The sequence below is a fragment of the Telmatherina bonti genome, assembly GCF_933228915.1.
Source record: "Telmatherina bonti genome assembly, chromosome: 3".
Taxonomy (NCBI): domain Eukaryota; kingdom Metazoa; phylum Chordata; class Actinopteri; order Atheriniformes; family Telmatherinidae; genus Telmatherina; species Telmatherina bonti.
In genome coordinates, this window is record NC_136621.1 from 40,441,678 (window position 1) to 40,454,177 (window position 12,500).

At 42.2% G+C, this 12,500-nt stretch overlaps 1 protein-coding gene across 1 annotated transcript in view; it reads right to left on the reverse strand.

The window, feature by feature from the left end:
• LOC306774749 (homeobox protein OTX1 B-like) overlaps positions 1-1,147 on the reverse strand; it is a gene marked incomplete at both ends in the record, with an annotated part of 11,265 nt that extends 10,118 nt beyond the window's left edge. The window contains one exon of the mRNA XM_079264910.1: positions 1,054-1,147. Coding sequence (XP_079121036.1) covers positions 1,054-1,147 — 94 coding nt within the window. The remainder of the gene's footprint in view (positions 1-1,053) is intronic.
• Positions 1,148-12,500: the final 11,353 nt, after the last annotated feature.

Consider the following 12,500-nt stretch of genomic DNA (forward strand, 5'->3'; position numbering starts at 1 on the left):
AGTTAGACAGACAGACAGACAGTTAGACAGACAGACAGTTAGACAGACAGACAGACAGACAGTTAGACAGACAGACAGACACAGACAGACAGTTAGACAGACAGACAGACAGACAGACAGACAGTTAGACAGACAGACAGTTAGACAGACAGTTAGACAGACAGACAGTTAGACAGAAAGACAGACAGACAGTTAGACAGACAGACAGACAGTTAGACAGTTAGACAGACAGACAGAGAGACAGTTAGACAGTTAGACAGACAGACAGACAGACAGACAGACAGACAGTTAGACAGTTAGACAGACAGACAGAGAGACAGTTAGACAGTTAGACAGACAGAGAGACAGACAGTTAGACAGACAGACAGACAGTTAGACAGACAGACAGACAGTTAGACAGACAGACAGTTAGACAGACAGACAGTTAGACAGACAGACAGACAGACAGACAGTTAGACAGACAGTTAGACAGACAGACAGTTAGACAGACAGACAGACAGACAGACAGACAGACAGACAGTTAGACAGACAGTTAGACAGACAGACAGACAGACAGACAGACAGTTAGACAGACAGTTAGACAGACAGACAGACAGACAGTTAGACAGACAGTTAGACAGACAGACAGACAGACAGACAGTTAGACAGACAGTTAGACAGACAGACAGACAGACAGACAGACAGACAGGTTCAGGAAGAGAAATTCCGCTTTTCTTCCCAACAAACGAGACAAAATAAAATCTCTTTTCTTTCATTTAATTTTTATAAACTTCATTTTGGTTGTCATAGCAACAAAACCAAAACTCTCCAAGAGATCAGGTGAGAGGATGAAGAGCAGAAGTTCCATCCCGTCTTTCCACACAGCTGTTTACAGAGACAACTGGTTCAGATAACAACAACAACAACAATAATAATAATAATAATAATAATAAACATTAATAATGATTTTAAAAGGCTGGAAACGACCCTGGCGCGCGCAGCGTCCAAACTATTTAATCACGTGCCAGATTTGCGCTCCAGCTGCACGTGTGTGCGCGTGACCCTGCGCCTCACCTGGGTATCCCACCGACGGGTGCAGCAGGTCCATGGCTCCGCTCAGACCCAGTCCGTTCATCCCGTACGGGGCCTGTTTCAGGTAAGACATCATGCTAGAAGCCGCGGCGGGACTCCGGAGTCCGGACCCGCAGAACCGCTGCAGGACTCCGGGCTGCAGGCCGCGGGACTCCGGGCTGCAGGCCGCGGGACTCCGGGCTGCAGGCCGCGGGACTCCGGGCTTCAGGCCGCGGGACTCCGGGCTGCAGGCCGCGGGACTCCGGGCTGCAGGCCGCGGGACTCCGGGCTTCAGGCCGCGGGACTCCGGGCTTCAGGCCGCGGGACTCCGGGCTGCAGGCCGCGGGACTCCGGGCTGCAGGCCGCGGGACTCCGGGCTTCAGGCCGCGGGACTCCGGGCTTCAGGCCGCGGGACTCCGGGCTGCAGGCCGCGGGACTCCGGGCTGCAGGCCGCGGGACTCCGGGCTGCAGGCCGCGGGACTCCGGGCTGCAGGAGTAAACAAAACAATAAGAATGAAAATCAAACTTTAAGGCCAAACCTGCATAAAAAGCTGAACTGAGTCCAGCAGAGACCTGCAGGCTGCAGACATGACGCCTGATTTTACTCCAAATGGACAAAACGCTCTGACTTCCACAGTCTGGCCGCGAAGTATGGAGATGGAGCTGCAGGTGAAGCTGCAGGGTGGAGCTGCAGGTGGGCAGTCTTGTCCCACCAGGCTGTAAAACTTCTTCATGTTGCAGAATTTAATGTGCAGCTTGAACAACTTTCAGGTCAGATGCAGAAGAAGCAGATGCCTCAACGTTCCTCTTTTATTTAGCTTAAATAAATAAATAAATAAACAAACAAATAAATAAATAAATAAAGTAGAAGAAAGTCCCGGCGGGGGAATTCACTCTGCTGATGAGACGAGATGAGTTTTTATTTTTCTGCTGAATCTTCATCAGGATTTAATTCAGTTATTAAACCACGATGACGCGCGGAGATGCGCGTGCATGCCTGAAGCCAGAAGCAGCTGTTTCTGGACTTTTTCTCCTCTGACGCAATAAAAACTGCTGAAACGTCACCTGGTTGCGTCAAAGCGCGAAGCAGCCGCAATAAAAACTTTGAACTTTATTCTTTAGTCAAATAAAAGAAAATAAAAACCAACTAAAGAGAAACAACTTCTGCTATTTGACCTGATTTTTATTTATTTATGATTAATTTAACTCGTTTTCAGGAGTTTCTAGAAACCAGTTTAAACCAGAGTCTGAGTTTAAATCTGCGCATTTAGAGAAGAATTCCCGCAATCTGCAGGTTGGTGCGACAACTCGACTTTTCTCGCCCCCCCCCACCGGGCCTCGAGATGGAGGTGTTAAAGCTCATTTCCATAACCACGCAAAGTAAATGCGCCAAAACTGTGTGCAAATGAACTCCATTCCAATTCAGATGAGGACAGCGGGACAGTCAGCAGTTCTGGTCAGAAGACAGGCAGGCAATTCAATTCAACTTTATTTATACAGCGTCAAATCACGGCAATGTCATCTCAAGAAGCATTACAGACAGAGAAGAAAACATAAGGAAGCCAATTCATAACAGCCTATATAAGGAAACCAACAGTTGGAGGCTGGAAATACCCAGGAAATAATGTCAAATAAAGTTTAATAAAATAAAGTAAAAGTAAATAAAATAAAGTGAAGTAAAACAAAACAAAGTAAAATAAAATAAATTTAAATAAAATGAAATTTAAATAAAACAAAGTAAAATAAAATAAATTTAAATAAAACAAAGTAAAATAAAACAAAGTAAAATGAAATAAATTTAAATAAAACAAAGTAAAATAAAATAAATTTAAATAAAATGAAATTTAAATAAAACAAAGTAAAATAAAATAAATTTAAATAAAACAAAGTAAAATAAAACAAAGTAAAATGAAATAAATTTAAATAAAACAAAGTAAAATAAAATTAATTTAAATAAAATGAAATTTAAATAAAACAAAGTAAAATAAAATAAATTTAAATAAAACAAAGTAAAATAACACAAAGTAAAATAAAATAAAGTAAAATAACAACCTTGATCAGGATTAATTTACTAAATAAAATGTCCTTATTGTAGGATGAATAAAAATCCTCTCTAAGGAGATGTGATGAAAATAATCCCGGACTATGAAGAAATATTTTGGTTTAATTCATATTTAAATATTTTCTTCACTGTTTTTGCATAAAGTTGACACTTTGTGGAAAACGGAAACTTTGCAGAAAATAAACAGAAATAAAAACGTCTCACCTGTTTCTGACAGAAAATTCCAGTTTCGCAGCAGAAGCTCCAGAGTTCCGTGCGCGCGCAGCTGCTCCGCTTCACGAGGCCGACATGTCGGAGCCAAAAATAAAATAAAAATAAGAAGAACCTGGATGTTTGTGTCTCGCGCGGCGCTTCTGCCTCCGGTCGTGGGGACGGACCGCGTGTGACGCGCGTCTCCGAGGCCAGCTCCTCTATGAGTCAAAGCGGCACGCGGCTCCGCGTGATCCCAACCAATCACAGCGCGCAGCGGCGCTGAAGGCCGCGGAGCTGGCCAATCAGCGCGCGGCCTGCGGGCAGAAAGGCCCGCCCACCTGCAGTCACGTGACTGGAAAGTTGAAAAGTTTGGGTCAGAAAGTTGGAGGCTGGAAACACGCGAAGAAAAAGCTTCAATCTGGCGCAAAAAGTGCGCAAAATGTTGCGACATTCATTAAAATATCGACGTATTTTATACAAATAAAGTTTAAAATAAAATAAAATGCTGAAGTTAAAAATGTTTAGGATTTAAATTCGTTTTATGCAGGAATTTTTCATTGTTTTGTTTCAAACTGATTAAAAAGTTTACAATCATTAGGTTTTCCTTTAATATTAATAACTTCTTAACTTATAAACTCTAAATAAATTTTCTTATTTGCTTTTTTGCACAATCACCAGTTTAATCAGCAGCTCCATAAAAACCAAAAAGGAAATTAAAGTAAAAACATTACAAGTTTATTTTCTGCATCAAAATGCTGCAACTCATCCGTTATTTTAATCTGTACTCATGTCAATTATTTTATTATTTTAATTACTAATAATTATTATATATCCTGCATGTTGAACATAGAACTGGTTAATTCAAACTTTATTGCACCTTTTGCATTTTTACAATTTAAACATTAAGCTAAAAAAACAAACAGAATTTTAATTAAAAAAAAAACATTTAGCAATAAACAATCATGATAAATTAAAATAATATATTAGAAATAGTGTGGAAGGAATTTAATATGAATTTCTGAAGAATCATGTGTTTGTTTCCAGGAAGGAAACCAGGGACTGATGACAAGTATCAAGATCTCAAACAGAGACATTGTGGTGAGGCGTTTGGAGGTTTAATCCCAAATTGCAGGAGTATTTTCTTCATACTAAGCCTGTAAATCCACGGATCAGGCAGCCTGACGAGGTGTGTGTGTGTGTGTGTGTGTGTGTGTGTGCGCTGCAGAAGGTGGGGGTTAAGTTCGGAGAGTCTGTGGTTATTAAGAGCATACACTCCCGAGTTGTCATGCGGCATGTAGGAGGCTGCAGGAGGCTGCAGCTGCACGCGGAACCGCTGCAGATCAGCAGGCAGGTAGAGGGACACCAGCGGGGTCCTCGCGGATGATTCGTCTCAGGTAGGACAAAATTTTTATTTTCTCTTTGGTATTTAAGCCCGAACAACAAACACTTTGCAGACATTTCAGTCAGTTTCTGCAGGAAAAACTTCATTTATTCATGAAATTTCAGTAAATTTGCTGCAGAGTGAAAAAAGTTTGATGAGAAATTTGACATTTTAGTTGTGAAAGATGTAAAATTTTTTATGTTGAGACGAAAATGATGAGAAAAGACACAGAAATGAGCAACATGTGAGCATTTAACACCTCTTGCATGAACGATTAAATGACACTTTTAGCTGCAGATATGATATAATCTAAAAACTATAATAATATAAAGCATCAAACAAATGAGGATTTTTTTTATTTGCAAAAAGACTGAAATAATCTAAATCTACTAAAAAAAATCTATGAATATTTTCCACAATGAATTCATATTTTATAACATACAAAGACCTAAAATTGAAGACCCATCTGTTTTTAAGATATCAAATGTTTGTAAGAAAATGTGTTCAAATCTTTTAAAATATAATAAAAATTTTCTCTAAAATGTTATTGTAATGAAGTTTTTGTTTCTCAGTGAGGTGGAGCACATTTCCCATTCTTTGTATAAAATGCTTAAATTTAGCTTTTGCTGCAGAAATTTGACGTTTTGCTGCAGAAATGTTACAATTTGCTGCTTATGTTTGACGTTTTGCTGCTATCTAAGCCTCCCAGATCCTCAGTCTTCCATCTGTTTGTAATTTGTTTTATACTTTAAAATTCTAAATGAGTCGTTGATGTGTCATGATACGTTTGGAGATAAATATCAGTGTTTCAACTAGAAAATGAATCTTCTGCGGATCTGAAATCTGTTTTGTCATCTCATCTCATTTTCCACGTAATGTTCCACATAATGTTCCACACACTCTTCCACATAATGTTCCACATAATGTTCCACACACTCTTCCACATAATGTTCCACATAATGTTCCACACACTCTTCCACATAATGTTCCACGTAATGTTCCACATAATGTGCCACATAATGTTCCACACACTCTTCCACATAATGTTCCACGTAATGTTCCACATAATGTGCCACATAATGTTCCACACACTCTTCCACATAATGTTCCACATAATGTTCCACACACTCTTCCACATAATGTTCCACATAATGTGCCACATAATGTTCCACACACTCTTCCACATAATGTTCCACGTAATGTTCCACATAATGTTCCACACACTCTTCCACATAATGTTCCACGTAATGTTCCACATAATGTGCCACATAATGTTCCACACACTCTTCCACATAATGTTCCACGTAATGTTCCACATAATGTGCCACATAATGTTCCACACACTCTTCCACATAATGTTCCACATAATGTTCCACACACTCTTCCACATAATGTTCCACGTAATGTTCCACATAATGTTCCACACACTCTTCCACATAATGTTCCACGTAATGTTCCACACACTCTTCCACATAATGTTCCACATAATGTTCCACACACTCTTCCACATAATGTTCCACATAATGTGCCACATAATGTTCCACACACTCTTCCACATAATGTTCCACATAATGTGCCACATAATGTTCCACGTAATGTTCCACATAATGTGCCACATAATGTTCCACACACTGTTCCACATAATTTTCCACATAATGTTCCACACACTCTTCCACATAATGTTCCACATAATGTTCCACACACTCTTCCACATAATGTTCCACGTAATGTTCCACATAATGTGCCACATAATGTTCCACACACCGTTCCACATAATTTTCCACATAATGTTCCACATAATTTTCCACATAATGTTCCACACACTGTTCCACATAATGTGCCACATAATGTTCCACACACTCTTCCACATAATGTTCCACATAATGTTCCACATAATGTTCCACATAATGTTCCACACACTGTTCCACACACTGTTCCACATAATGTTCCACATAATGTTCCACATAATTTTCCACATAATGTTCCACGTAATGTTCCACATAATGTGCCACATAATGTTCCACACACTGTTCCACATAATTTTCCACATAATGTTCCACATAATTTTCCACATAATGTTCCACACACTGTTCCACATAATGTGCCACATAATGTTCCACACACTGTTCCACATAATGTTCCACATAATGTTCCACGTAATGTTCCACGTAATGTTCCACGTAATGTTCCACATAATGTGCCACATAATGTTCCACACACTGTTCCACATAATTTTCCACATAATGTTCCACATAATGTTCCACACACTCTTCCACATAATGTGCCACGTAATGTGCCACATAATGTGCCACATAATGTTCCACACACTGTTCCACATAATGTTCCACATAATGTTCCACACACTGTTCCACATAATGTGCCACATAATGTTCCACACACTGTTCCACATAATGTTCCACATAATGTTCCACGTAATGTTCCACGTAATGTTCCACGTAATGTTCCACGTAATGTTCCACATAATGTGCCACATAATGTTCCACACACTCTTCCACATAATGTTCCACATAATGTGCCACATAATGTTCCACACACTCTTCCACATAATGTTCCACGTAATGTTCCACGTAATGTTCCACGTAATGTTCCACGTAATGTTCCACATAATGTGCCACATAATGTTCCACACACTGTTCCACACACTGTTCCACATAATGTGCCACATAATGTTCCACATAATGTTCCACACACTGTTCCACACACTGTTCCACATAATGTGCCACATAATGTTCCACACACTGTTCCACATAATGTTCCACACACTGTTCCACACACTGTTCCACATAATGTTCCACATAATGTTCCACACACTGTTCCACACACTGTTCCACACACTGTTCCACACACTGTTCCACATAATGTTCCACATAATGTTCCACACACAGTTCCACACAATGTTCCACACACTGCTCCACACACTGTTCCACATAATGTTCCACACACTGTTCCACATAATGTTCCACATAATTTTCCACACACTGTTCCACATAATGTTCCACACACTCTTCCACATAATGTTCCACATAATGTTCCACACAATGTTCCACATAATGTTCCACATAATGTTCCACACACTGTTCCACACACTGTTCCACATAATGTTCCACATAATGTTCCACATAATGTTCCACACACTGTGCCACACACTGTGCCACATAATGTTCCACACACTGTTCCACACACTGTTCCACACAATGTTCCACACAATGTTCCACACAATGTTCCACACACTGTTCCACATAATGTTCCACATAATGTTCCACACACTGTTCCACATAATGTTCCACACACAGTTCCACAAATGTTCCACATAATGTTCCACACACTGTTCCACATAATGTTCCACATTAAACAGAAGAACAGAAAACAACTACAGGTTTATTGACTCTTTGCAAAATGAGGGACAGAAACTCCTCTGGTCTGCTGGTGCAGCCATCTGACCCGGCCTCCTCATTCTCTCTGCATAAACCGTCTCAGCGATGAAGAATCAGTTCTCACATCACAGAACTTATCAGAACCTATTAGAACTTATCAGAACCTATTAGAACTTATCAGAACTTATCATGCAGTCACGTCACCTGCTTGCTGCACAGCTGCTAGCAGAGGAAATAACTCCAACATATAAGCTGCTCTTCCAAAATAAAAGCATGATTGTAAAATGTAGACTTCGTCCAGTCACGATTTTCAGTTTTTCATCTGAACGGAGTTACAGCTGATGCCAGGAGGCCAGCAGGGGCGAAATCACCAGATTGATCACGATACAATAGGATATCAATTTAATAAACCATGATTTGATGTTTACTGATATCTCAGATTCAGTCGCGAGTTCATTTTAACTTGATCTACAATCCATCGATTGAAACGATGTTGGAGGTCACTGAAGAGCCATTTCCAATCATACTAACCATCTTCTCAAGGTTGTTGCCACGGTGAATCACCTGCTTCCACCAACCAGTCGTATGGAGGCCATGTGTTTACATTGTTTTTACGTTGTATGTTTTACGTCAGATTCCCTTCCTGACTCAACCCCTGCAGCTATCTGGTCTCAGGACCAGCCCTCAGAGAAACCTGGCCTGTGCATCATGGGGAGCTCAAACCGCCAATCTTCAGACCCGTGGACATCCCGCTCTGCCTCCTAAACCACCACCACCCCTCATATCAGGCAACTAAAATATCATTCAGGTGTTTAAATTGATCAGTTGATTAAATGATGGTTTTCCGCCATTTTAACAAACAGGATACAACAAAATACTTCCATCATCTGTCCGTCCTTCCGTCCGTCCATCCATCCATGTATCCATCCATCCGTTCATCCATCCATCTGTCCATCCATCCATCCGTTTATCCATCCATCTGTCCATCCATCCATTCATTCGTCCATCCATTTGTCCATCCGTCCATCCATCCATGTATCATCCATCCGTCCATCTATTCATCCATCTGTCCATCCGTCCATCCATCCACGTATCCATCCATCTGTTCACCCATCATCTGTCCATCCATTCATCCATCCATGTATCTATCCATCCATTCATCCATCCATCTGTCCATCCGTCCATCCATGTATCCATCAACCGTCCATCCATCCATCTTTCCATCCGTCCATCCATCCATCTGTCCATCCGTCCATCCATCCATCTGTCCATCCATCCATCCACTCATCCGTCTGTGCATCCATCCATCCATCCATCCATCCATCCAACATATCCATCCATCCATCCATCCATCCATCCATCCATCCACTCATCCTTCCATGTGTCCATCCATCCGTCTGTCCATCCATCCATCCATCCATCATTAGCTCACAGTGCAACTGATCCAATCGGCTCTGATTGAAAATCAATAAAAAAAAGAATAATTTAAACTAGAGATATCAGAAGAGAAGTTTGCACCATCTTAAGACGGAATATTTCTCTGGGAACGGCACATTGGCTCTTCGCTGACAGGTTGACGGAACAGAAACAGGAAATGAAAAACGACTCGACATTCAGCGTCAAGTTCAGACAACAACGAGTCCTGTCAGAGTGAAGAGCCCTGAGAGAGGAGCATGTAGCTGCCAATCAACAGCCCCCGGCCCACCCCTCTCATTAAGAGGGCAAACAATGAAGAGAGGTGTGGGGGTCGATGGCCATGGAGGAATCAGACACCAGAGCCACCAAACCAACTGACCCCGTCCAGTACCCATCACCCCCTGAAACACAGACGGTGTGTGGACAGAATTACTTAGATGTGTGTGTATGGGAGGCACTTCCAATCCTTTTAGGATTATGCCCCCCCCCCCCCCCCCCCCCCTTTTTTTCCCCCCTCTCTCTTGCTCTGTTCTTCCCTCTTTCAGGTTTCTGCCCCAGGCAATCACCTTAAAACTTGCAGGGCCGCCACTCATTCAGATATCTATAACAATGTGCAGCAGTGGTAACCATGTGAGAGCTGGCAAAGCCTGCAGGAATGTGGAGATTCAGACCCCCCCCACACCCCACACCCCCTGGCCAGAAAGGAGAGAAGGAAAGAAAGAAAAATAGAAAATGTTCAAATGGCAGAGGAACTGATTATCCATCCATCTATCCATCCATCTTCTGGACGGGGGAGGGGCTTACGCAGCAGCCGCTGATGCTAGCTGAAACAGAGAGAACGATACGTACTTTCACGTTACGCACCAGAAGTCTCCGATATCACCAGAAAAACTCGTTAAACTTGTTGATAGACGCTTCTTCTTTAATCAGAGTTGCTATATGGGCCTGAAAAACCGCTAATGTAGCCGCAGTGCTAGTAAGTAGCTGGTCTATAGCGAGCATCAGTGTATTTGATGTACCAGGAAGTTGTGCACTGACAATCATTCTCATTAAAGGCATTCATTTTTCTGTAGTTAATTAATCGTAATTAACGCATTAAAGTCCCTTAATATGTATTTATATATGTACTGCAGCTGACCGTAACTGCAATTGTAAGAACCAAATAACAACCGACAGCAGTTAACAATGAAGCAGAAACTGCAGTTCTCCCTTCATCCACCAGGGGCTCCAGAATAGAACAAATCCCCACAGACTCCCATGTTAAAAAGACCAACGTCACAGTAGAAATTAACACGTTTACGGCAGAAATAATTATGTTTAACGCAGATATAAATCAAATCAAATCAAATTCATACCCGAGGAGAAATTCAAAGTTCAACCCAGCTTGTCCAAGGTTTCACATGCAGAAAGGTAACATTAATGACAAAAGAATAATACAGAACCAAGCTGAAAACTTAGGCCCTGCAGCCAGTTTTACCAGCGCCGCCTTATAACAGGTAAGAACAGAGATACATTAGGAAAATAGGGGGGTCGCGGGAAAAAAGGTGATGTAACTCCGGGCTGCGCCACTAGATGGCGCAGTCTGAGGAGACAGAAAAAACCCCTCATACACTGAAGCACAAACTCAGACAAGACACACAAAGTCCAGGGAGGCGGTGAGTCATGTGGGAGGGGACTGGGGGTAGTTAAGGAGGGGGGACAGAGCGTCAATGAACATGTCTTCTTCCGTTCTCAGGGGGGGTTGCACCGTCCCAAGGCCGTTGGGAAGCCAAATCCAGATATGATTGTTGTTTGGGTTCCAGGCGAGGAAAACAATTTGCCCTTGGCCTTGAGTCCATAGCCGATCTCAGGCGGCAGCTCCAAACAGCCGAATGGGGGGGTCAATTTCCACCGATTCTAGCAGACACTTTCTCCATGTTGTTATCAATTCTGTGGACCAGCTCCGGGACCTCGGCCAAATGACCAGTGTGGACCAGAATGGCATCCTGCTTACAGTCGAGTCTGGTCAGCGCAAGAGTCTGTGCACTGCTAGCTCGGCCCATACCGTTACAGAATTCTGTCAGCCTGCCAGTTGTTGCCAGAATCTCACGGGTCTTCAGGTAGATCAGAACTCTGCCAGCGCCAACGAACAGAATCCCGATCACCAATAAGGCAAAATAAACATGTTTACGGCCTGCTATGAACCTTCATGACAACTATGGGAGATAAATGTTATTTAATATTGAAATTCTGCATAATTAGGGGCATGTCCTTTTGATTGACAGGTATCTGTCAATCAAAGACATCTGCAAGAATGCAGAGAGTAGCACAACCGTGGTTTTTAGCTGGCTAACGGTGTGACTTAGCTTCAGTCCTTCTGTTCGGCTTCGGATTCAGGAGGTAGATCTCTTCCCTACCTGTAAGATTAGTTACAAACTTATTCATTCTTACAAACTGGGGGGCGTATTTCATCTTGCAGCGTAGAAACATCACATCATTGTTGCCGTTAACGTGTTTGTTTCTCTCTCTGCAGGTTTCTCTGGATTCCTCAGTCAGGTTCTGCTGCAGGTTGAAGGACGTTTTCTTGTCCAGTTTTATCTCAGGATATCTCAGAAATGATCACGCCAAACATTTTAAGCTAATCCACCGGTACCTCAGCGTAACTTTTTATTCACCAGGACTGCAGTGAAGTCTTGGAATTGACATGAATCCAAACAGTAATGGATGTTTAAACACGTTGAGCACGGAATGATTCAGAGCCAGACGGGGTGAACTTCTACATCCTGGCAGCTCATTGAAATTCATCCTCTGTGTCAGTAAATGATAAAACTCGATACTTTCCTCTGCAGAAATACTCTGATTACTCTGCTTCTACACACTGATCAGCGTCGGCTGCAGGCGGCGTGGACCCTGCCTGCCAGCCGTCTGCTGAGGCTGCAGAACCGCAGACGGATCTGGACAGACAGCTGCCGAACACAACGGGCCGTTCCTCACATCCAGATGGATTACATGCGATGGATCAGAT